The sequence below is a fragment of the Chiloscyllium punctatum genome, chromosome 4, assembly GCF_047496795.1.
Source record: "Chiloscyllium punctatum isolate Juve2018m chromosome 4, sChiPun1.3, whole genome shotgun sequence".
NCBI lineage: Eukaryota > Metazoa > Chordata > Chondrichthyes > Orectolobiformes > Hemiscylliidae > Chiloscyllium > Chiloscyllium punctatum.
This window is the reverse complement of record NC_092742.1, coordinates 39,812,818-39,839,145: the sequence shown is the minus strand read 5'-3', so window position 1 is coordinate 39,839,145 and position 26,328 is coordinate 39,812,818. Positions and strand designations below refer to the sequence as shown.

General features: G+C 41.7%; 1 protein-coding gene and 1 long non-coding RNA gene across 4 annotated transcripts in view; one reads left to right on the top strand and one right to left on the bottom strand.

The window, feature by feature from the left end:
* Positions 1–26,328, top strand: part of mdga2a (MAM domain containing glycosylphosphatidylinositol anchor 2a) — a 908,723-nt gene that overhangs the window by 795,322 nt on the left and 87,073 nt on the right. For all 3 annotated transcript variants that reach the window (XM_072568467.1, XM_072568466.1, XM_072568464.1), the window contains one exon: positions 7,536–7,691. In XM_072568467.1, the coding sequence (XP_072424568.1) occupies positions 7,536–7,691 (156 nt within the window). The remainder of the gene's footprint in view (positions 1–7,535; positions 7,692–26,328) is intronic.
* On the bottom strand, positions 7,654–13,986 carry LOC140476215 (uncharacterized). The gene is made up of 3 exons (XR_011960432.1): positions 13,904–13,986; positions 12,542–12,685; positions 7,654–7,724 (listed from the first exon to the last, which is right to left on the bottom strand). It is a non-coding gene; the product is annotated as an uncharacterized lncRNA (long non-coding RNA).

The following is a 26,328-nucleotide window of genomic DNA, read 5'->3' as shown; positions in this document are numbered from 1 at the left end:
AAGTTTCACAACATCCTTTCAATAGGGCCATTGGCCCATCTGCTCAAGCTCCTGTTATAATCTGCGGTAACCTTCTTCACTGTCCACTACACCAGCAATTTTGGTGTCATCTGCAAGCTCACTAACTATATCTCTTATGCTCACATATGCTTACATCAGGTGTTGAAATACAGGAAACTGGAACCCCCAAGCCTGGACGTCACTGAAGTAATTCAGCTGCATGAAGGTGGTGGATGGATGAGAGGTAGACCTTTGGAAACTGAATGTACGGGTTAAATTTATTTGGCCCTGATAGGGCCAACGCAGAAGTTGGTAGATGCAGAGTATCTTACTGCAAGCTGACCTGTCAGTTTCCTCTATCAACCTTAATGTCCACCAACCCAAACCATTGTCCTGGAAGTAGGATTGTGTGGGAGGAGTCAGTAGAGTCACGCACCTGTAAGTAGCCATGAGGCAACATTTTCTTGCTGGAAAAGCACAGCAGGTCAGGGCCTCGGATGCTGCCTGACCTGCTGTGCTTTTCAAGGAACACACACTCGACTCTGATCTCCAGCATCTGCAGACCTCAGTTTCTCCTGTAAGTGGCAATGAGCCAATTCTCCTCAATGATGGTCTAATGAGGGCTATTGTTGAAAGCCAACTCGAATTGTCCAGTCAGTCTCCAGGTCCTTGGAGGCATTGGGCACCATTGTCTGAAGTTATAGAGTCATAGAGAGTCATACAACATGGAAACAGATGCTTTAGTCCAACCCGTCCATGCCAACCAAATATCCCAACCCAATCTAGTCCCACCTGTCAGCACCCGGCCCATATCCCTCCAAACCCTTCCTATTCACATACCCATCCAAATGCCTCTTAAATATTTACAATTGTACCAGCCTCTACCACTTCCTCTGGCAGCTCATTCCATACACGTACCACCCTCTGTGTGAAAACATTGCCCCCGTAAGTCTCTTTTATATCTTTCTCCTCTCATTCCTAAACCTATGCCCTCTAGTTCTGGACTCCCTGACCCCAGGGAAAAGACTTTGCCTATTTACCCTATTTACCATGCCCCTCATAATTTTGTAAACCTCTATAAGGTCACCCCTCAGCCTCCGATGCTCTAGGGAAAACAGCCACAGTCTGTTCAGCCTCTCCCTGTAGCTCAGATCCTCCAACCCTGGCAACATCCTTGTAAATCTTTTCTAAACCCTTTCAAGATTCACAACATCTTTCCGATAGGAAGGAGACCAGAATTGCATGCAATATTCCAATAGTGGCCGAACCAATGTCCTGTACAGCCGCAACATGACCTCCCAACTCCTGTACTCAATACTCTGACCAATAAAGGAAAGCATACCAAATGCCTTCTTCACTATCCTATCTACCTGTGACTCCACTTTCAAGGAGCTATGAACCTGCACTCCAAGGTCTCTTTGTTCAACAACAGTCCCTAGGACTTCACAATTAAGTGTATAAGTCCTGCTAAGATTTGCTTTACCAAAATGCAGCACCTCGCATTTATCTGAATTAAACTCCACCTGCCACTTCTTAGCCCATTGGCCCATCTGGTCCGGATTCTGTTGTAATCTGAGGTAACCCTCTTCACTGTCCACTACACTTCCAATTTTGGTGTCATCTGCAAACTTCCTAACTGTACCTCTTATGCTCGCATCCAAATCATTTATGTAAATGACAAAAAGTAGAGGGCCCAGCACCGATCCTTGTGGCACTCCACTGGTCACAAGCCTCCAGTCTCAAAAACAACCCTCCACCACCACCCTCTGTCTTCTACCTTTGAGCCAGTTCTGTATCCAAATGGCTAGTTCTCCCTGTATTCCGTGTGATCTAACCTTGCTCATCAGTCTCCCATGGGGAACCTTGTCAAACACCTTACTGAAGTCCATATAGATCACATCTACTACTCTGCCCTTATCAATCCTCTTCGTTACTTCCTCAAAAAACTCCAAGTTGCCTCCAAGTGGCAGACTAGGGTTGGGGTAGATCATCAGTGTTCCTCCAGGCAGCCTGAGAGAGTCCCACTAACTGTATAGGTATACCTGCACTTAAAACCTGAGTTTCAAATGTCTTCAAGGCTGGGACTCACTCTGGGTGTAATTTTAGAGTCTTGGAGGTTGCCTCTAAATGTTGACACCACAAGGATAGCCTTCAATGTTCAAACTGCTGCCAGTGGACTAGGGGAGCCAGGAACCCGTTCAGCCTGGTGGCCTCCATTCAAATATTGATATTCGAATTTTCAAAGGGCAAATCAGCAAACCCAAATAGTTTGATACCTAGCTGTCAGGTTCCCTTGATGGGACGTCTAAGTGTTTTTTTGTAATTTTATTTTATTTGTTTCATGGGTTAGCTTGTGCCATGTCAAGTGATGTACCCGCATTTTACCTTCACGGCCACTTTGTTCTGGGTCAACACTGCTGGCCTCTTTGAAGGAGCTGCCAATGAGTGATAGCCCTCATCATAGCTGCCACCTGCTTTTGCAGCTGGTACCATACAAATGCCTCCCACCTCCTGAATTTATATAGCACCATTAATTGTGTTCCCAATTAGAACATTTATGTCCCAAAATCATGTTGCAGAGTCTGAAACTAGAATTTATCTGGGTTTTGGGTTCTTTACCCTGCTCTGAAAATCCAGCCCTGGAATAGCTTTGCACTTTTCCCATATTGTATCCCAAAAATTTCACAAGAATGAAAGTAGCATTAAGTGTCGATATGCTATTTTGTACTAACGTGGGGAACCAATTTACTTGCAATAATGATCAAGAAGACAAGGTAATAACCTTGATTTATTTGCCCATTTTGTGTTTGACAGACGCTCTACTGATGTGTTTAAGTCAAAGATACGTAGAACTGAACTCTCAAATAAATTGCATCATGTGTGCAAAGCTTCATTATAAACTAATTTGCAGGATTATAAACCCACACAAATTTAGAATCGTAGTGCACATAATAATACAAACTTCATTTGAAACTAAAGAGGACATAACTTTAAAAATAAAAGATGTTGATTTAAAATGTGGCCTGCACTGATTAAAGATGCATTTATATAATTCATTACCTCCAGTACTGAAGGTGAGAGAGGTAATGTTTTCATCCTTGTTTATCGATTTGTAAACAGTAATCTCAAAAACTAACATACTGATCCCAATGCAAATTGGTATCCAAACTATGGTCAAAAGAAGAGTTGATTAATGTTTAACTAAAATGTGAATCTGAATATTGGAACCTTTTAAATAAAATATCCATGAAACATTGTGAGATAGGGCAAATTAATGTTTTTAATATTACGGGTTGTTTCATTTGGAATATTGGTGATTGTTTTAGAATGCTGTGGATCGGTTCAACTGAGGTGTTGAAAAACTGCTAAAATGTAAGCAGAGCTTTCACAGCAGATTATAAGATTGCCTGAATCCTCAGTGAGCTGGAAGATCTCAATAAATAGTGTGCTTTTTTGGCTCAGGTTCCTGCCCCAGGGTATGGCAGGTGCTTGATTCAAGGATCCATGTCTGTGTAATCTGGAGATTGTGAGGATTACAGGACTGACAGTCTGGATAGGGTGGTGACATGAGTCTTGAGGGTGCACCAACTTTTCTATAATGAGCCATAAGGAGGCACTGACTATGATGACAGTGAATGGAAGAGCAGTTCGTGCTGATGTAGGACCAAGAGAGGTTATAAAGTGTCCCCAGTGAGTGAGTACGAAGTGCAGAGGGCAGAAAGATACGGGAGCTTGTGAGGATGAGATGTAGTGTTGAGTGTTTATGTTACTTGCAGTACTGAAAGTTGTGGTTCATGATTGTGAGTAGCAGCATCATAAGACGTAGGAGATGTAGAAGTAGGCTATTCAGCCCATCAAGTCTGTTCTGAAATTCAATGAGATCATGTCTGATCCGATAATCCTCAACTCCACATTCCTGTCTTTTTCCCACAATCCTTGGTTCGCTTATAGATAGCTGTCTCTCTCTCAGCTTTCAATGTATTTAATGCCCCAGCCATAAATAATTCACTGATTTACAACCATCTGAAAGATAGAATTACTTGTCATCTCTGTCTTAAAAGTGCAACCACTTTTTCTGAGATTATGCCCATTGGTCCTTAACTCTCCCACAAGTGGAAACAACTTTTCCTATATACCCTGTCAAGTTCTCTCCAAATCTTATATGTTTCAATGAGGTTGCATCTCATTCTTCTTAAAGTGAGTGGTGGTCCTGTGAGTGTGAGGTAGCAGAGAAGTTGGTGACACTCATCCTTGTGGAATGCAGAAGACCAGGCATGGCGTTGTTACCAGGGCCTCTGCACGGTGTGGACTGCTGTCTAGGTGGTAGCTGACCTAGTCTGGGAGTATGGCCTCTTCTGCTGGTCAGCTGGATACCGCACTGTCCTCCCTTCTACCAAAGGTTTCATGTCTCTGTCAGTGAACTGAGGTACTAACTTGCCCTCCTCAATCATTTCTTTGGTGTAATGCTGTGGGATAACAGGGTGAAAGGCAGTTCTTGGCTTATAACATCTAAAGTATTGTGGAGCTGGGGTTTAAACTTGGTCCCAGGTGTGCAAGTGTCTCAAAGTCCCAGCAGTGGCAATCCCTCCCACATTTCTTGTTTTGCAAATCCATAAGTCAGGCATCATAACCATAAGAAGGTGGTTGCACGGGGAGGTGAATGAGATAGCGAGCGGAAGATTGCAATGGGAAAGGTTGCCGTGAACCATAGTGGGCTAGGCACCATGCATCCTATTTGGAAAATAGACTTTGTCAAATACTGGAAACATTTAACACAGTGATCTGGTGTCAAGATTTATTTTCATCATCTCAAGACTCTTGTACCTGCTTAAAATAACCATTAATTATTTTGAAGAGATTGTTTTCAGCACCTTTTTAATGAACAACTTATTCAGGAAGATGTGGTGACTAAAACATGGAGAAGAGCATGTTTTGGATCTCTTTAAGTCTTAAGTGTTTTCTTGATGTGCAGTTACAGAATATTCATTTAAACCACGTCAAAATTGGTGGCCATCTACCTTTGAACCAAAAAACCGAAAGAACTGTGGATGCTTCTGTATTCTATGTTTCTATGTAAAAATGTGGTAAGAACACCAGCTCTAAACCTATGGATTTCCACTGACAATGACATATCCAAGAATTCACCAAGGTCTGCCAAACTAACTCTTGTCACATCCTCAGTGAGCTGCAGCAAATTTATCAAACCAAGATCTTCCACCTGTGAAGTTATGTTAATTCCTGCTCATTACGAAAACTGCTTTTATAATGTCTGACATGCAGCCTAATACTGTTGGTTCACAATACTTGGAAAATTCTGACAAGTAATGGAAATTCCCAAACCAAACTTGCAGGATTCATTAAGGCTGGCCGTGCTTAGAGATAACAAAGTTTCTGGTTAAAAATCACACAACACCAGGTTATAGTCCAACAGGTTTAATTGGAAGCACACTAGCTTTCGGAGCGACGCTCCTTCATCAGGTGATTGTGGGTGAAGGAGCGTCGCTCCGAAAGCTAGTGTGCTTCCAATTAAACCTGTTGGACTATAACCTGGTGTTGTGTGATTTTTAACTTTGTTCACCCCAGTCCAACACCGGCATCTCCAAAGTTTCTGGTAGTTTTGTGAATCTGATCTATTTGGTGCATGTGACTATACATGCTAGGAATCCACAGAGTCACTAAGAGTATGAACTGTGACTGCAACATAAATGGTCTGTATGGCTTGACATGTAGTATGTTTTGTTTGATGGATCAGCAGAATATTTTGATGATATATTGGATTTAATTTGTTAATATGAAGTCAATGTAGATGAAGAGTGTGATACAGTGCCACTGTGCAGGTTACTTTACAAAGTAAAAATGATAAGAATAAGGAAGCTTAGAACTAATTGTTTTGTTATTAAGTAAGCTTGATCAATAGTTGGTTCTCTTTAGCCATATATTCTCAAAGATATTAGCGTAGTTTGACAATGACAGTGAGAGCATTTTCGGTGATTTCAATTTGTCTAATGATGAGTCATAGATAAAAATGGATCTTTTGGTATTTCCATGAGGACCTTATCCAGGCAAGGAGGATTTTTTCTGAATTCTTTTTTCAAATTCATCACTGCTTTTCTTTTACCTCCCATGTTACTCATTTTACCTTTTGGAGAGTGTGGCAAATGAAGTTGTATAATCAAATGGTAGAGGAAGATTAATGGAACCAATTCAGTTTTATTATCTTTTTGTACTCATGTATATTAAATGCACTTACCAAATGCAGTCCTGTATGTCAAAGTGTCTAATTTCCTTGAAATGGTGTTCAATTTATGATACCATTGATTACAATATGAACAGTAGCTGCAGGAAGAAGTTGCATGCAGTTCAACTTGATAGTTTTTCTTTCCTAATCAACCTTTGCAAAGGTGTTGTTACACACCTCTCAGGTCAGGTAAAATTTGAATCCAGGCCTTCAGGTATTGAGGTAGGGACATTACCACTGCACCACAAGAGTTCTTCTGTGCTAATTCTTTATGTACATAGTGGGGTGGCATGGTGGCTCAGTGGTTAGCACTGCTGCCTCACAGCACCAGAGTCCCAGGTTCAATTCCAGCCTCAGGTGGCTGTCTTTGTGGAATTTGCACATTCTCTGTGTGGGTTTCCTCCTATAGTCCAAAAGCATGCAGTTCAGGTGAATTGGCCATAGTGTTGGGGAAATGGGTCTGGGTGGGTTACTCTTCGGAGGACTAACCAGTCTGTGGACTGGTTAGGCCTTTCGGCCTCACTGTAGGAAATCTAATCTACATATGTTTTTATCCAACTTTTCTAATCAACCACTTCAGAAAAGTTATTGCCCAGTTCTGAAGTGGCTGGGACTTGAACTCAACCCTCCTTGTCCACAGGTGGAAACACTACCAAGAGCCCTTCAATTCCTATTTACTGTATCCTAGTTTTCTAATCAACCTGTTGAGAGATCGTATTACAGACCTGTGGAGCAGGTGGAACATGAGCCTGGACCTCTTGGTTCAGGGCTAGGAACACTACCATTGCACTACAAGAGCCCTTCAGTTCCAATTCGTAAGTTAAACTTGCAAGGGACTGTTAGAGACAGAGACTCTTGTTTGAATAATGCATGAGTTGTTGTGTACTGTGCATAGGCTGTCATTTTTCTTTGCATTTATGACAGTGTGTTTTGGGAATGATGGGATTATACTTTTACTGTTTGCTTAAAAGATGGTTTGATTTATTCTATTTTATCTACATTTATTCTGTTAATAAACTTCTTATTTATTGTCAAGCCAAAATCTACAGCATTGTGTCCTTATGTTTCAGCAAGATACCACAGTGTTAAAACCAAAATAAAATAAAATAAGATTTACCAAGTTAATCAATCTGGATCTGCAGCTATAACAGGATTGTAATAAACATTATTGCATCAAACCTTTATGGTCCAGTTACTGGTACATTTGAGCTGTTACTGGACTGTCATATATTCAAAATATATAATGGTAAATACAGCTGTAATAAAATGATTCGAAGTTGCATGTATTTGTTAACAGGCGAATTCAACTGTGCATTTGAAAATGAGAAGATCTGTGGATTCACACAAGATCGACTTGATAACTTTGACTGGACGAGACAAAGTGCTTCAACCAGGAACCCAAAATACACTCCAAATACAGGACCCAGTGCTGACCGAAGTGGATCCAAGCAAGGTAAAGTAGCAATTTCCATTTACCAAAAAGGCCCTGTCGAAACAGAAATATGTTCACAATTCTAAAAGAAGAGTGTAATATAATCCTGTTTCTTTTCATTGTCACCGTTTTACCTCATGTGCTATTTTATTTGGTTGGTATAACATCAAGTTGGAGCTGGGAGAATCATTAACTGTGGATACATAATGTGGGGTAAAACTAATTGCTTGGATAAAATAGATTATTGTAGTTACACCTCAAATTAAATGAACTCAGAGCTCCTCCAGAGAACCACGCTGTTTCTGGCAGACACGATGAACTCCACTGGAGTAAAATCCAATCCTTCATAGCTTGATCTTTTTTAAAAAAAAACAAATGCATTTTGTTTTCACATGGCCTACACATTATAAAATAAAATCAGGAACCATTCAAACAATTCCATGCATTTTACATTTACTTATAAACTGTCCTTTAAAATTTCAGGATCTAATTTAATTGGTAAAAAATAGGAATAGCTATAATTTCCAATCAAAGGACCCATGCTGTGTGTTAGATTTTCTCTCATGTTTGGATTTTAGAAATGCTTTACATCACGATTTGTAAACAAAGCAAGCTGGGAATCAGGCAGGGTATTGGGGAGCATGAGTGAACAGTCCAAATTACTGTATTTTTAATGTATTTTTAATGAATCACCCCAAAGATTGTGAAATAAACAGTTCCGAAGTTGAGGAGGAATCATAAATTTAAGTGGGTGAATTTTCAACATCAAAATCAGGTTACATTTACATGAGTGAATTTTCTATTGTCTGACAGCAATTAACTCACATTACTTATACTTAAATGGATAAGACTTTACTTTTCATTGTTAGATTAGCCCACACCTACCACACTAATATAGTAACCTCATGGCCTTCATGAAGCAGTGAAATCCAACCTTAATGAAAGGGTTTTGCATCATGGACAGGAACTTTTGGATTTACAAACTTAACTGTGCATTTGTGCATGCCTAAAGATGCTGTGGCATTTGCAATAATTTATAAGTGCCATGAACTTTGTGGTTATTTTAGCAGCAAATATAATACTTTTCTTGTTGACATGGTAACATAAAGCATAAAAAGAAAACAACAGAGTTAGTACAGTGTAATGAACCTTGATTATGCTTCCAAAAAATTTGCAAGGCAATTATGAACTGTTTCTATCACATTTCATTGGCTCAGGAAAGTGGTGAACAAAAATGGAATAACTTGTCTGGTTCTGCTGAATTAATGACAACTGAGAAGTAAATTGTGTGTTCGGATTCAAATTTGCATATGAACATGAACATCCATAAACACCTTTTCAAACAGGGAAGCATTATTTTTCTAGGCAGATGTGAGCAGCACGAGAGAAGAAAATGAAGCTTTAAAGTTACAGAAATTTTCACAAGAACTCTACACAATATAATAACATGCAAACACTAGATAATTTGATGTTTAATTCTTCTATTTGTGTTTGATGTTCAATATGGCAGGTGTCTCTTTGGGCCACCACAATGCAGCTCTTTGCCATTTTTCTTTCAGTTTTACAATATTGGGGTTGGGGTTGGAGTTGGAGTTCTGTTTTGCATTTGGTCTATTATAACTCCTCAAGTCCACTGTTAGCAATCAGCATTCGAACTTCCAAGCATTACACTCCTGATGCATCACAATTTTTTCCTGAACTCTTTGTGGTACCTACTTTTCATATCCTCCTCAAAATTGCTCATCGAACCATAGACTCAAGAGTACAGAAGAGGCCCTTTGACCAATCATGTCTGTACAACCAAAGCTGCACTAAATCTACACTCGTCCCATCTTCCAGCACCAGACCTACAACATTGGAAGGTGTGACACTTCAAGTACTTATCTCAGAGCTTTTAAAAGGTTGTGAGATTACCTGCCTCAACTACCGTCCTAAACAGTGCATTCCACACCCCCACCACTGTCTGGGTGAAAAGACTTTTCTTCAATCACCTCTAAATGTTCAGCCTTTCACCTTAACATTATGCCCCTCATTATTGACTCTTCAGCTAAGGAGAATAGCTGCTTTCCAAACCACCCTTTCCACTTATGAGATTAGAGATCAGATTCCCTACAGTGTAGAAACATGCCCTTCGGCCCAACAAGTCCACTCCGATCCTCTGAAGAGTAACCCACCCATATCCATTCCCCTACCTGATATTTACCCCTGACACTGTGGGCAATTTAGCATGGTCAATTCGCCTGACCTGCACATCTTTAGATTGTGAGAGGAAACCGGAGCACCCAGAGGAAACCCACGCAGACACGGGGAGAATGTGCAAACTCCACACAGACAGTTGCCCGAGGTGGGAATCAAATCTGGGTCTTTGGTGCTGTGAGGCAGCAGTGCCAACCACTGAGCCACCGTGCCGCCCCATACTTCAACCAGGTCCCCCCTCAACTTTTTCTGCTCCAAAGGAAAGAACAATCTGGGCTTATCCAGCTGCTCCTCACAGCTAATTGCTCTTTTGTACAAATCTTTGGTCACAGACATTAACTCTTCCCTAATTCTGATTTAATATCTTTTTATCTTCCTTTGTCTTTCCTTTTCCGCTCTCCAACTCACTGAACTGCTTTGACCACGTTCATAAGACTAATGTATTCTCTCCACTCTGTGCTTTGCTCCTTCATCTTGTTCCCCACCTGATGGGTGTCTTGCTGTAATGAATTAATGCTTCAAATTCACTGGACTGAATCATTACTCCTTCCTGGAGCTGATAGAGTCTTAGAGTCATGGAGATGTCGGCATGGAAAAAGACCTTTCAGTCCAACCTGTCCATACCAACCAGTTATCCCAACCCAATCTAGTCCCACCTGCCAGCACCCGGCCCATATCCCTCCAAACCCTTCTTATTCATCTGCCCATCCAAATGCCTCTTAAATGTTGCAATTGTACCAGCCTCCATCACATCCTCTGGCAGCTCATTCCATACACGTACCACCCTCTGTGTGAAAACGTTGCCCCTTAGGTCTCTTTTATATCTTTCCCCTCTTACCCTAAACCTATGCCCTCTAGTTCTGGACTCCCTGACCCCAGGGAAAAGACTTTGTCTATTTATCCTATCCATGCCCCTCATAATTTTGTAGACCTCTCTGAGGTCACCCCTCAGCCTCCAACGTTCCAGGGAAAATAGCCCCAGCCTGTTCAGGCTCTCCCTGTAGCTCAGATCCTCCAACCCTGGCAACATCCTTGTAAATCTTTTCTGAACCCTTTCAAGTTTCACAATATCTTTCCGATAGGAAGGAGACCAGAATTGCACGCAATATTCCAATAATGGCCTAACCAATATCCTGTACAGCCAAAACATGACCTCCTAACTCCTGTACTCAATACTCTGACCAATGAAGGAAAGCATATGAAACACCTTCTTCACTATTCTATCAATCTGCGACTCCACTTTCAAGGAACTATGAACCTGCACTTCAAGGTCTCTTTGTTCAGCAATACTCCCTAGGACATTATCATTAAGTGTATAGGTCCTGCTAAGATTTGCTTTCCCAAACTTTAGCGCCTCTCATTTATCTAAATTAAACTCCATCTGCCACTTCTTAGCCATTCGCCCATCTGGTCCAGATCCTGTTGTAATCTGAAGTAACACTCATCGCTATCCACTACACCTCCAATTTTGGTGTCATCTGCAAACTTACTAACTGTACCTCTTATGGTCGCATCCAAATCATTTATGTAAATGACAAAAAGTAGAGCACTGATCCTTGTGGCACTCCACTGGTCACAGGCCTCCAGTCTGAAAAACAACCCTCCACCACCACCCTCTGTCTTCTACCTTTGAGCCAGTTCTGTATCCAAATGGCTAGTTCTCCTGTATTCCATGAGATCTAACCTTGCTAATCAGTCTCCCATGTCGAACGCCTTACTGAAGTCCATATAGACCACATCTACTGCCCTGCCCTCATCAATCCTCATCAAAAAACTCAATCAAGTTTGTGAGACTTGATTTCCCATGCACAAAGCCATGTTGACTATCCCTAATCAGTTCTTGCCTTTCCAAATACATGTTCCAAATCCTGTCCTTTAGGATTCCCTCCAACAACTTGCCTACCACCAAGGTCAGGCTCACCGGTCAATAGTTCCCTGGTTTGTCCTTACAGCCCTTCTTAAACAGTGGCACCACGTTTGCCAACGTCCAGTCTTCCGGCACCTCACCTGTGACTATCGATGATACAAATATCTCAGCAAGAGGCCCAGCAATCACTTCTCTAGCTTCCCACAGAGTTCTCGGGTACACCTGATGGGGATTTATCCACCTTTAACTGTTTCAAGTCATCCAGCACTTCCTCCTCTGTATTCTGGACATTTTGCAAGATGTCACCATCTATTTCCCTACAGTCTATATCTTCCATATCCTTTTCCACAGTACAATGGGGAACCTGGAAAGCAGGTTTACTTCACTCGACACAACTTTAACTTAACTTACACTGATCAGATAACTGACTAAAAGTCAAAATTAACTGATTGACAAGCTTCCAGCCGATCAGAGAGATAGTCAGTGAAGACTCCAAGACTGTGTAATCCCATGACAAATAGGTGAGGAGGAGGGGTGCAATCTTGAAGGTTATAGTGGTGTGTGGTAAGGACAGCAACAAGTCCAATCGCAGCGGGGGTGATCAGAGATTTTTGGGAAGCTGCAGGTTTGTCAAAGCTGCATTCAGAGTGAAATAGAAACTGTGTCACTCAGGGATTAGTGGCAGCAAAGTAATCTTGCATCTTAATCTGTACAAAAAAGGCAACCATGCTGTCACATTATTCCTTATGGAACTCTCAACAAAGTTTCTCCCATTTATAATATAAAATCAAGGAAATAGAATTCATACCTGCATGCACACTGCTGAGGAGAATTAGTGCGTCACGTTGTTTACCTCCTTAATGCTGTTTGAAGGTTACATTGGAACCATGTTTTTTGAAATTGATAAATATTTATTCTGGACTTTCTGTGCCATATGGAATTAAGTTCATGTCTGAAGCAGAGAAGGAAAGAAATATTTGTTACATCAATAGTCTGCTGTGAATCTCATCACATCTAGTGTATTGGTGTATTTGAGGCATCAGAAAAAAAGGTATACTTTACAAAAATTACTTGTCAAAAATGCAAGTACGTAGCAATTATGATCGTAGAAATGAAAATAGCAGTGTTATACAGCTACACTCATACATTTGTTGCCATGATGGGAAAGAACACAGACTGATTGAAGGAGTTTAAATTCCCACTAGTCTGACCTTTAATTTTAAATAATAAGTCAGTCTGCACAAGAGCTGACCTAATCCAGTCTCATGAATCACTCTTTAAAACCACTTTAGTCATTGAACACAGCAAGGGATCATGTAGAATTTTTAATAAGAAAAGGTTGGTGCCTCTGTTATGCCTATTACCTACATGTTATTTGTTATGCAAGCTTTCAGAGCTAATGAATACCAGAAATTTCATTTGAAGAAAATTGCTTGTTGTAAGTGATATGTTTGCAAATGGACATGGGTAGCATTATAACCAAAGACATAATAACTTACAAGCATCTTGGTAGAAGTAATCATGATTCTGTACATTTAATGCTTTCTACAGTAAGAGTAAGGGCAAATTATGAACTCCCTAAATAGTCTTTTGTGAATGGATAAGCATTTGGTTCTGTCTGCTGATTGACAAGTGCAATGATGTTAAATAGACATTGTCATAAATAACACAGCTATTTACGGGTTAGATAATAAAACTATGCCTAATTAGAAACAACAAGGCCTACAATTCCTGGTCCTAGTTGATAATCCCAGTCGGAATTGGGTCATAGCTGTTGTCAAGAATTTTCAGCTTCTATATTTTTTTCCTCAAATTTCCCTCCCTTCTTAAAGTGAGAGCCCTGGCTGACTGGGCTGGTACCCTAGATGTCTTTTCAAACAGGAATAACTCTACAGAGACTGGTATCCTGTCACCACGTCATCCATTATTTAAATGTGGAGAGTCCTTGTCGTTGATCCAGCTCCCTCAGAGCCAAATCTCTGACAGAGCAGAACCTCTGACATTTCTGTTTATATCTGTCAGTCAGGGTTCCCTGATTGGGACTATTTTTCTGGACCAATCAGGGAATTCATATTCCATGATGTCTACCTGGCTGACCTTGTTACAAATCTTTGCTACAATGGCTGTTTTTCATGAATGGGCACGATAACTGGCAACCAACACACCTTACCTCCACACATGCACTTTTTGGAAGTCAGTTATTCAACCAGTAGCAACCTGGTTTGGTGTTTGATACGTGGAACCAAATACAGTGTGCCTGCTGCCACTCTGATTGACCTGCAGTATACAGATATGAGCCAAGGATGAAACTTTGTGAATCTTTTAGGCTTATGTTCTACGTTGTGCAATGCGATTGCCAGTTAAGCCTTTAAGCTAGTGCAAGTTATACATCACGTATTGCTCCTAAATAAGTAGATTCAGCAGAGCGCATAGATTTAAAGTGACCTGCAAAAGAAGTAATGGTGAAGTGAGGAAATTTTGTTTCACTCAGAGAGTAGTTAGGGTATAGGACACAATGCCTGTAGGTGTGGGAGAGACAAAAAAAAACTTGAAGATGCTGGAATCCAAGGTAGACAAGCGGGAGGCTGGAAGATCTCCGCAAGGGTTACACCTGAAACATTGATTTCTCCACCTCCTGATGCTACCTGCCTTACTGTGTGCTTCCAGCCTCCTTCTTTTCTACCTTGTAGGTGTGGTAGACGCAGGTGCAGTTCAGGCAGTCAGAGGGCACTGGATGAGTATTTGGATAAAAATAATGTGCAAGGATATGGGAAAACAGCAGCAGATTGGCACAACATAATGATGCTCACTTAATAAGCTGGTAAAGCATGATGGGCCAAACAACCACCTTCTGCTCCATAACAATTCTTCATGGGATCAGGAGTCAACGTTCAGAAAATCCTGGGCAAATCTAACTCAATGTACACCAATGTTTGTCCACCTCTGCTGGAGCTGTCTTGGCTCTGGGACAAAGCAAATGCAGGAATGGTGATGGTAGTGTCTGGGACATTGTCTGTAAGCTACAATTCAGTAAACATGGCAATTTCAGACTGTTGCTTAATTAATTTGAGGTATAGCTCTTCTAATTTTGACATCAGCCCCTATATATTCATAAGATAGTGTTTGCCGCTATCATTTCCAGTGGTTAGATCAATGCCGGGTTAACTTCTGATTTTATTCATTTTAACCTTTGTAGCATTTTTATGTAATGGAGAACTTGGTAGTGCATTTCTGAGAACATTCAATTTCATTGCTGTGAGTTTGAAATGATATCAAGGCTAGATTGTTTAAGAGAAGATTTTAATGTAAATAATTTCAAGGTTACCAATACTGAGATGAGATTTTAATACCTTATTTGTTCATTGAATTCAAGTTTCATCAGCTGCCTTAGTGAGGTTTGTACCTGTGTCGCCAGAGTATTTGCCTGAGCCACTGGATTATTCAAGCAGTATTATACTCTAGAGTCCTGATGAAGATTGGAAGAGGGAGAATTTACTTCATTATACAATCAATTAGCATGACTTCATGCATTAAGTGAAACAGCAGGTGAGTGGTGTACAACAGCAACATTCCTTCCTGAAAATGAGCCAATTGTTGAACAGATTGGGGAAAGGCTTCAGAAACCTGAAGCACCAAGGCACTTGGGAGTCCTCGTTCAGGATTCTCTTAAGGTTGATGTGCAGGTTCAGCTGGCAGTTAAGAAGGCAAATGTAATGTTAGCATTCATTCCAAGAAGGTTACAATACAAGAGAAAAGATGCACTGCTGAGGTGTACAAGTTCTGGTTAGGCAGCATTTGGAATGTTGTGAAGCAGTTTGGACCCCATATCTAGGAAGGATGTGTTGACCTTGAAGGGGTTCCATCGGAGATGTAAAAGAATGATCCTGGAAATGAAAGGCTTGTCAAATGAGGAGCGATTGAGGGCTCTGGGTCTGCACTCAATGGAGTTTAGAAGGATTAGGAAGAATCTCATTGAAATGTACAAAATATTTAGAGGCCAAGATACAGTAGATGTGGATAAGATGTTTCCACTAATAGGCACAAGTTCAGAGTGAAAGCATGACTCTTTAGATCTGAGATAAGGAGGGAATTTTTCAGTCAGAAGGCGGTTAAACCGAAGGCTGTGGAAAGTCATTGAGTGTATTTCTGACAGATAGATGGATTCTTGATTATTAACAGGATCAAGGAGAATGGAATTGAGAAACCATAATGGCATGATGGTGTAGACTTGATGGGCCAAATGGACTAATTCTGCTCCTATATCTTATGGTTTTAAAATCTTATCATAATCTATCCTGTATTCGAGCTGCATGAAGCAATCTCAGAATAATTTCTGGTTAGACTTTGTGGTGAAATTCATTAAATATTGACAATAAGAAAATCATTACAACCTCACAGCAGATGGAAAATTGATGTCCTTTCTCTTCTATTTAAGTAAAGCTCAAATCAGAGATATCACATCAATTTATTTTTCACATCCATAATACAAAGGTTGGTTCAACTATTAAATGAAATATTTTTGTCCTTTTACGTCAAAGTGATGCCTGATGTATGTTGAAGGCAGTAACAAGAATTGATGACATTGAGTCTCCTGACAATGTATATCAAAATAAATTCCTAATTCCAAAACTAATTCCCTTGATAGCACGTTCTAAACCCACACAGTCACTTCTAGCTAGAAGGAGAAGGACAGAAGATATACCACAAGCTGCAAGTTTCCGTCCAAGCTAGTTGCCATTCTGGACTTATATTGCCATTCCAAGCCTGAAATTCCCTCTATAACAGCACTGTGTAGTCTACCTATAAAACACAGAATGCCCTTTGAGGAAGGATATTCCACAGACTGTCATGACTGGCAGAGTCAAAGGTCTTTGTGAGATCGAATAAGGCCACATACAGAGGTTTGTGCTGTTCCTGTACTTTCCTTGGATTTGTTGTGCACTGAAAGCCATGTCCATTGTGCCTCTTGATGGGTGAAAGCCACATTGAGATGCTTCAGCCACTGTGTAGAGGTGGTTGAGGAACATTCTTGTGCTGGCTTTTTTCCGAGTAAATAGTTGGGAAATATCTCTGTAATTTCCACAGTCAGACCTGTCTCCTTTCTTGAAGATGATCACAATTCCCACACCTCTGAAATCTCCTGGCAAGCTCCCTTCCTTTCAGACCAAGGCAATGAAGTCATGGATTCATGTCAAGTATCACAATTATATAATTACTGCTCAATAACTTCATCAAAAAAGATTCTACTCTGTAATCAAAGTAGGAATCTCCAGCTAGGGAACACTCCTGTTGTCTATTTCTTCTCTTCTTTCTCTCTTTCTTCTCTTTTGTGATTTATTCCCCTTCCTTCCTCTCGACAATGTGCTGAACTCCTGGCCTTAGAGCAGTCCCGGTATGGCAGTCTCTCGGCCCAGCCTGGGAATCTCTTGGACTGGAATTGCAGTTTTCCGGGGCAGCATGGCTATCTCTCGGCATGGTGGTCTCTAACGTGGCAGTATCTCAGAGCAGTGTAGCGGTCTATCGGCCCAGCATAGGAGTCTCTCAGTCCAGCGTGGCGGTCTCTAGGCCCAGCATGGCGGTCTCTCGGCGTGGCAGTCTCTTGGTCCAGTGTAACAGTCTCTCATCTGAGCGTGGCAGTCTCTCTGCCCAGCGGAACTGTCTCTCATCCCACCATGGCAGACTCTCAGCGTGGCAGTCTCTCGGCTTGGCATAGCGGTCTATTGGTCCAGTGTAGTTGCCTATTGGCCCAGTGTGGCATTCTCTTGGCTTGGCATGGGAGTCTCTCTGCCCAGGGTGGTGGTCTCTCAGTCTGGCGTTGTGGTTTCTCAGCCCAACGTGGCAGTTTCTTGGTTCGGCATGGTGGTCTATCGCCCCGGTGTTCTGGTCTCTCTGCCAAGCGTGGTGGTGTCTTAGAGTGGCGGTCTCTCGGCCCAGTGTTGCAGTTTCTTGGCTCGGTATGGCAGTCTGTCAGAAAGCATGGTAGTCTATCAGCCCAGTATGGTGGTGTCTTGGCCCAACGTGGTGGTCTGTTGACCTGGTGTGGCATTCTCTCAGCTCGGCATGGTGATCTCTCGGTCCAACATGGCAGTCTCTCTGCTTGGCATGATGGTCCCTCGGCCCAGCATGGTGGTCACTCAGCTCAGTGTGAAGGACTCTTGGCTCAGTCTGGTGGTGTCTCAGCCTGGTGAGGTGGTCTCTCGGCTTGGTATGGCAGTCTATAGGCCCATAGAGATCTCTCAGCCCAGCGTGGCGGTCTCTTGGCCGAGTATGGCTGTCTGTCGACACAGCATTGCAGTCTCTTGACATGGCATTCTCTCGGTCCAGTGTGGTGGTCTCTCGGCCCGGCATGGCAGTCCCTCAGCTTGGCGTGGCAGTCTCTTCGACTAGCGTGGTGGTCTCTCGGCCTCGCATGACAGCCCCTCGGCCGGTGTGGCAATCTCCCAGTTTGATGGACTCTTGGCTCGGTGTGGTAGTCTCTCGGCCAGATGTGTTGGTCTCTTGGCCCGGTGTGGTGGTCTCTCGGCTCAGTGTGGCAGTCTATCGGCTCAGCACGGCAATCTCTTGGCCCAGCAAGGTGGTCTCTTGGCCTCGTGTGGCAATCTGTCAACACAGCATGGCAGTCTCTTGGCCCAGCGTGGTGGCCTCTCTGCCAGGCATGGTGGCCTCTCGGCCCAGCATGATGGTCTTTCAGCCTGGCGTGTTGTTTGTCAGCCTTGTGTGGTTATCTCTCAGCCCAGTGTGGTGGTCTACTGGCCCAGCATGGTGGTCTATCAGCCCAGCGTGGCGGTCTGTCAGCCTAGCATGGTGGTCTCTTGGCATGGCAATCACTCAGTACGGCATTGTGGTCTTTCATCCTGGCATGACTGTTTCTCTGTCCAACATGGCGGGCTCTCGGCCCAGCATGGTAGTCTCTCAGCGCAGCTAGTGGTCTCACAACCAGATGTGGTGGTCTCTCAGCTCAGTATGGTGGTTTCTCAGCCCAGCATGGTTGTATCTCAGCCTGGCATGGTGGTCTGTCAGCCCAGTGTAGCAGTCTCTTGACCCAGTGTGGTGGTCTATCGGCCTGGTGTAGCGGTCTATCGGCCCAGCATGGTGGTCTCTTCGCCCGGCATGGTGCTCTCTCAGCCCAGCATGGTCATCTCTCAGCCCGGTGTGGTGGCCTCTCGGCCAAGCGTGATGATCTCTTGGTCTGGCAGGTGGTCTTTCATCCCAGCATGGCAGTCTCCAGGTGTGGTGTGGCCTTAGCCTGGACTTGCAGCTTCAAGATGAACCCCAGACTGGAGGCTAGGTGCTGGGTTGGAAGGATTGTTATTCTGAACTTTTATTTCTTTATTATTCTAATTTTTTCCCCTAAAAAATTGTGCTTAAGAAGCTGTACTTAAGTATCTAAGTATGTAAGATGGTACTGTAACTAGTGAGTTGTAAACTTTTCTCTAATTTGAGTAAATGTGACAATAAAGCTAAGTCTAATTCTAATTCCAATAAATCAAAATCTGGCACCTAAATCACTTGCCAATTCCTCATTACGCATGAAAATGGTTGCAGACGATGACTACTGTATATCTAAGATTTTTTTCTGAAATAAAACAACCCTGAAAAATTGTAGGTTTTTTTAATTCATTTTAATTCACTTATAAATGAGCCGTAAGAATGCAGAAAACAAAAGATTGTGGAGGCTGGATAATTAAAATAGAAAGAGAAATTGCTGCAATTACTCAGCAGATCTTGCAGCATCTATGGAGAGAGAAATATTTTGAGTTGATGCCTTTTCATCACTTCACAGGTTCTGCATGACCTAATAGGTTTCTCCAGAATTTTCTGTTTTTATTTCCAAAACATATTACAAAGTTTGTCTGATTCAAGAGTCCAGCATGATTGTGTACAAAATACAGTAAGAATCTCTTGGAAATATCCAAAGGTAAATTTATTATTATTAAAGATATGCCTATATTCTGTACCTTGAAGGTTAAATATTCTTCAAGACAGAGGGATTTTCATTGTTGGAATGTCAAATTGTTCACAATTATTTTGATGGTGTTCTCATTCTTGGACCCTGTAGGACCTGCAACAAGGGCCAGATGTCATGAGGTTGTATAGGACATTGGTGAGGCCTCTTCTGAAATACTGTGTGCTGTTCTGGTCGTCCTGTTATAGGAAGGATATTATTAAATCAGGGAGGGTTCAGATTTACCAGAATGTTGCCAGGAATAAAGGGTTTGAGGTATAAAAATAAGCTAGAGAGACTAGGACTTTTTTTCACTGGAACTTAGGAGGTTGAGGGGTAACCTTATAGAGATATATAATATCTTGAGGGATACAGATAAGGTGAACAGCAGGTGTCTTTTCCTTAGGGTTGGGGATTTCAATACTGGGGGTATATTTTTAAGTTAAGAGGAGAAAGATTTAAAAAGACGTGAGGGGCAAGCTTTTTGCAAAGAGAGTGGTTCAGGTGTAGAATGAACTGCTAGAGGAAGCGGTGGATGTGACAATGTTTTAAAGATGTTTGGATAAGTTCTTGAATAAGAAATATTTGGAAGGATGTAGGCTAAGTGCAGAGAGGTGGGACTAGTTTATGTTTGGATTATGGTCGACAGGGACTGGTTAGACTGAAGAGATAATTTGTGTGCTGTCTGACTCTAATAACTCGATGGCTAACTTACAGGAGAACAAGATGGTGTGAGATGCAACTATCTTTGTCATAATTTCAGACTTATTCAGAATGATACTAAGTTGTAGGTAAGTATAGATATGAGGCATAAAACATATTTTTCAATTTACTTAATTATGTTCCGAAAAGCTTGTTTATGTAATTATTACAATTTATAGGTTGTGACTGCATCTGTAATTTAAGGTAAATGGAGGCGGTCATGTAACATGTTCTGAAGTTTGCCTGAGAATAAGCAAACATGGTTTGATTGCTCAAGATCGAAGGATGGCTTCAATTGTCCTGAGAAGAAGGTGAAAGTTCTTAATGAAATAAAAAGACTGAATCCTGGAAATAGCAGGTCAAGTAATATGTTGAGGAACCAAACAGAGCATAGCTTATTTTAGATTTCATCTTAGACAACAATGATATAGTTCAATCTGAATTAAATCTAAATAAGGGCAATTATGAAATTGTGGGGAGAAACTTGCCTGTGGCCAGTTAGAAAAACACATTAGAAGGTTTGACATTAGATAGGAAATGTATCGTATTGAAAGATTTAATGGTTGCTTTTCAAATGAAAGGTATAAATTCCTTTAAGGCAAAATAGCCAACAGAGGAATTGAGAGAACCATGGCTAATGAGGAAAGTTGAGCAAAGTCTAAGTTCAAAGGAAGAGGTTAATAAATGTAAGTCTGATGATAGGGAGAATTTCAGGATTCAGCAAGGAAGAACCAATGAATTATTAACAGAGAGAATAGAATCTGAATATAAAACAGAAAGAGACATAAAAATAACATGTCAAGATTCAGTAGGTGTGTAAAAAGATAAAGATTAATGAAGATAAATGTGAGTTCATTACAGCCAGAGACAGGAGAATTTATAATAGGAAATAGAGAAATAGCTGAAAAACTGAACAAACATTTTACAAATGTTTTCTCAGAGGAAGACAAAAGAAATCTCATTGAAATAATTAAGATCCAAGGCTTTGGTGAGAATGTTAACCTGAAAGAAAGTGACATTTGAAAAATTTAGGTTTGAAGAAATTAATAGGATTTAAAGCTGACAACTACCGTAGACCCAATGGCATTTATCATAAAATGTTGAAAGAGGTCTGAGAATTCTGGGTTATTCAAGGTGAAGGACAGGAAAAATTTCTGCTCCTTTTTTGAGGTATTTTAGATGCTGGAGGTGATTTCCTTGAATGCCAGGAGCAGCAATTACTGTTTTATATGCTGTTGCATTGTTTTGGAACTTTGGAAAAAAAAAGTCAAAACAACAGTAGTTTTAAAAGGAAGAAGAACAGACAAAGGAAGCACATGGTGAGGACAGTGCAGGAGAGAGAGAGAGAGAGAGAACCTGCACAGTTACTGCCTTTGCTGTTTGAATTCATGTATCGTTGGACATCGGAGTGCATCTGAGAAAATTAACAAACAGTGAAATTCACAACTGATCTTGGAGGAACTGTTGGGCGAAGTGTACAACACAGAATCAGATAAGTGTATTGTATTGTTTTTAAGTGTGGCCTACAGAGAATCTACAGTAGTGAGAAGAGTGGGTTCTTTCTTGATTATATGTTTTTGGAGATAAGTCTCTTGATTAAATTTAAAATATAAGCCATAGCTATTAATTTAAACTGGGGCAGTGTTGGTAGAGGAATAAGATGGTGTTATTTTCTGGGTCTATAGATTGTGAATCAGCAAAAATGGCCTTTAATAGAGTGATATGTACTTCTTGTCAGATGTGGGAGTTTAAAGAGAGTTTAAGCGTTACTGCGGATTATATCTGCCATAAATGCTGTTGGCTGCAAATCTTATCAGATCGAATGGATCAGTTGGAGAGACAGAGAGAAGCAATGAGGAATTTGCAACAGCAACAGTATGTCATGGATAGCAGTTACAGGAAGGGGGGAAAGTTTCAGATACAGTCACATAGATGGGTTAACTCCAGGAAAGGTAGGGGAGGAAGGCAGCTAGTGCAGGAGTCTTTTGTGGATATACTCATTTCAGACAGGTATGCTGTTTTGGAAAATGTAGGGGGTGATGGATTCTCAGGGTATGTAGCATGAACAGCCAAATTTCTGGTATTGAGACTTGCCCTAATGCAATGAGGGGAACGTTGGGTTCCAAGAGATCAATTGTGTTAGGAGATTCTCTAGTCTGAGGTACAGACAGATGTTTCTGTGGCCAGCAGTGAAAAAGCAGAATGGTGTGTGGCATTTTTGATAAGGGATAGTATTACAGCTGCGCTGAGGGAAGATATTCCAGGAAATACATCCAGGAAGTTATTTGGGTGGAACTGAGAAATAAGAAAGGGATGACAACCTTATTGGGATTGTATTATAGACCCCCCAATAGTCAGAGGGAAATTGAGAAATAAACTTGTAAGGAGATCTCAGCTCTCTGTAAGAATAATAGGTTAGTTATGGCAGGGGAATTTAACTTTCCAAACGTAGACTGGGACTGCCATAGTGTTAAGGGTTTAGATGGAGAGGAATTTGTTAAGTGTGTACAAGACAATTTTCTGATTCAGTATGTGGATGTACCGACTAGAGAAGGTGCAAAACTTGACCTAGTTTTGAGAAATAAGGCACGGCAGGTGACTGAGGTGACAGTGGGGGAGCACGTTGGGGCCAGTGACCATAATTCTAATAGATTTAAAATAGTGATGGAAAAGGATAGACCAGATCTAAAAGTTGAAGTTCTAAATTGGAGAAAGGCCAATTTTGATGGTATTAGGCAAGAACGTTTGAAAGCAGATGTATGCAGGTAAAGGGACAGCTGGAAAATGGGAAGCCTTCAGAAATGAGATAACGAGAATCCAGAGAAAGTATATTCCTGTTAGCGTGAAGGGAAAAGCTGGTAGGTATAGGGAATGCTGGATGACTAAAGAAATTGAGGGTTTGGTTAAGAAAAAGAAGGAAGCATATGTAAGGTATCGACAGGATAGATCGAGTGAATCCTTAGAAGAGTATAAAGGAAGTAGGAGTATACTTAAGAGGGAAATCAGGAGGGCAAAAAGGTGACATGAGATAGCTTTGGCAAATAGAATTAAGGAGAATCCAAAGAGTTTTTACAAATACATTCAGGACAAAAGGGTAACTAGGGTGAGAATAGGGCACCTCAAAGATCTGCTGCCTTTGTGTGGAGCCGCAGAAAATGGGAGAGATACTAAATGAGTATTTTGCATCAGTAATTATTGTGGAAAAGGATATGGAAGATATAGACTGTAGGGATATAGATGGTGACATCTTGCAAAATGTCCATATTACAGAGGAGGAAGTGCTGGATGCCTTGAAACGTTTAAAGGTGGATAAATCCCTAGGACCTGATCAGGTGTACCCTAGAACTCTGTGGAAAGCGAGAGAAGGGATTGGTGGGCCTCTTGTTGAGATATTTGTATCATCGATAGTCACAGGTGAGGTGCTGGAAGACTGGAGGTTGGCAAACGTGGTGCCACTGTTTAAGAAGGGCAGTAATGACAAGCCAGGGAACTATAGACTGGTGAGTCTGACCTCGGTGGTGGGCAAGTTGTTGGAGGGAATCCTGAGGGACAGGATGTACATGTATTTGGAAAGGCAAGGACTGATTAGGGATAGTCAACATGACTTTGTGTATGGGAAATCATGTCTCACAAACTTGATTGAGTTATTTGAAGAAGTAACAAAGAGGATTGATGAGGGCAGAGCGGTAGATGTGATCTATATGGACTTCAGTAAGGTGTTCGACAAGGTTCCCCATGGGAGACTGATTAGCAAGGTTAGATCTCATGGAATACAGGAAGAACTAGCCATTTGGATAAAGAAGTGGCTTGAAGGCAGAGGACATGGGGTGGTGGTGGAGGATTGTTTTTCAGACTGGAGGCCTGTAACCAGTGGAGTGCGACAAGGATCAATACTGGCTCCACTACTTTTTGACATTTATATAAATGATTTGGATGTGAGTTTAAGAGGTACAGATAGTAAGTTTGCAGATGACACCAAAATTGGAGGTGTAGTGGACAACAAAGAAGGTTACCTTAGATTACAACAGGATCTTGATCAGATGGGCCAATGGGCTGAGAAGTGGCAGATGGAATTTAATTCAGATAAATGTGAGGTGCTGCATTTTGTGAAAGCAAATCTTAGCAGAACTTATACACCTAATGGTAAAGTCCAAGGGACTGTTGCTGAACAAAGAGACCTTGGAGTGCAGGTTCCTAGCTCCTTGGAAGTGGAGTCGCAGGTAGATAGGATAGTGAAGAAGGCGTTTGGTCTGCTTTCCTTTATTGGCCAGAGTATTGCCTACAGGAATTGGGAGGTCATGTTATGGCTGTAAAAGACTTTGGTTAGGCCATTTTTTGAATATTGCATGCAAATCTGGTCTCCTTCCTATCGGAAAGATGTTGTGAAACTTGAAAGGGTTCAGAAAAGGTTTACAAGGATGTTGCCAGGGTTGGAGGATTTGAGCTATTGGGAGAGGCTAAATAGGCTAGACCTGTTTTCCCTGGAGTGTCAGAGGCTGAGGGGTGACCTTATAGAGGTTTATAAAATCATGAGAGTAATGGGTAGAATAAATAGGCTAAGTTTTTTTCCCTGGGGTTGGGGAGTCCAGAACTAGAGGGCAGAGGTTTAGGGTGAGAGTGGAAAGATAGAGATAAAAAACCTAAGGGGCAACTTTTTCATGCAGAGTGTGGAGTGTGTATGGAATGAGCTGCCAGAGGAAGTTGTGGAGGCTGGTACAATTGGAACATTTAAAAGGCATTTGGATGGGTTTATGAATAGAAAGGGTTTGGAGGGATATGGGCCAGGTGCTGGCAGGTAGGACTAGATTGGGTTGGGATATCTGGTCAGCATGGATGAGTTGGACTAAAGGTCTGTTTCCATGCTGTACATCTCTATGACTCTCTGACTCGATGTTGTTCAATGCCATTTTCCTATGAAACACTATGTCTATTTGGTGTCATTCATATCCATTAATCTATCGATCCCAGGTCTGAACAGTCAATGACTAAGCTTCCACATAGAATTCCCAACAATTATTAGCGTCTAAGTGAAGAAATTACCCCTCACCTTGGTGCCAAACAGCTTGCCTTTTATTCTGAGATTGTGTTTCCTGAGTCTGGACCCTCCAGCCAGGCAAAACATCCTTTCTGCATCCACCCTGTCACAATTAAAAATCAAAACACTGAATGAAACCACTTCTCAGTCATCAAAACTTGAGAGAGAATACAGGGCATGCTCCACAATCCGTCCTCACGAGGCATTTGGCTATCCAAGGAATTAGTCTTGTGAACTGTAGGGTGGGTATTCCAGAACTGAGGGCACAGTCACTGAAGCCACACCCACCAGATCTAGAAATAGGTGAGCACTGACAGGAGTTTGGGTCGAGGAAATGCAAAGGTTTTGAAACCAGGGTGAAAACTTTAAAAGTAAAAATAGTGTAGGTCAGTGAGTACAGGCATGGTAGATGAATGGCATCTAGCCTGAGTTGGGACAGGACCAGCAGAGTTTTGATGACCTGACATCTTTAAAGAGTATTATGTCCGAGGGCAGCTGCATTAGAAAGTACATTAGAAAAGACAAGTCTGTGTACAACAAATGAATCGTTAATGTGTTTACAGCAGAGGTTCTGAGATTGGGGTGGGGATGGGCAATTGTTATGAAGGCCTCATGGTGGTGTGAATATGTGATTGGAAGTTCACCTTGGGATCACCTATGCCACTGAAGTTGCAAACAGTCTGGTTCTGCTTCAAGTAGTTGCCAAGGAGTGGTCAAGATGGCAGTGGAGTAGGATTCTCCAAACGAAGCTCCTCCAATCCTTCTGTTCCCTTCTCTTGTTTTTGTTCCCCTTTGGTCTCTCGGTGGCTCTCGGCCCGCTCTCTCAATGATACAATGCAGCTCTCTGCCCGGTCTCTCGGTGAATCACAGCAGCTCTCAGCCCGGTCACTCGGAGAATCATGGTAGCTCACAG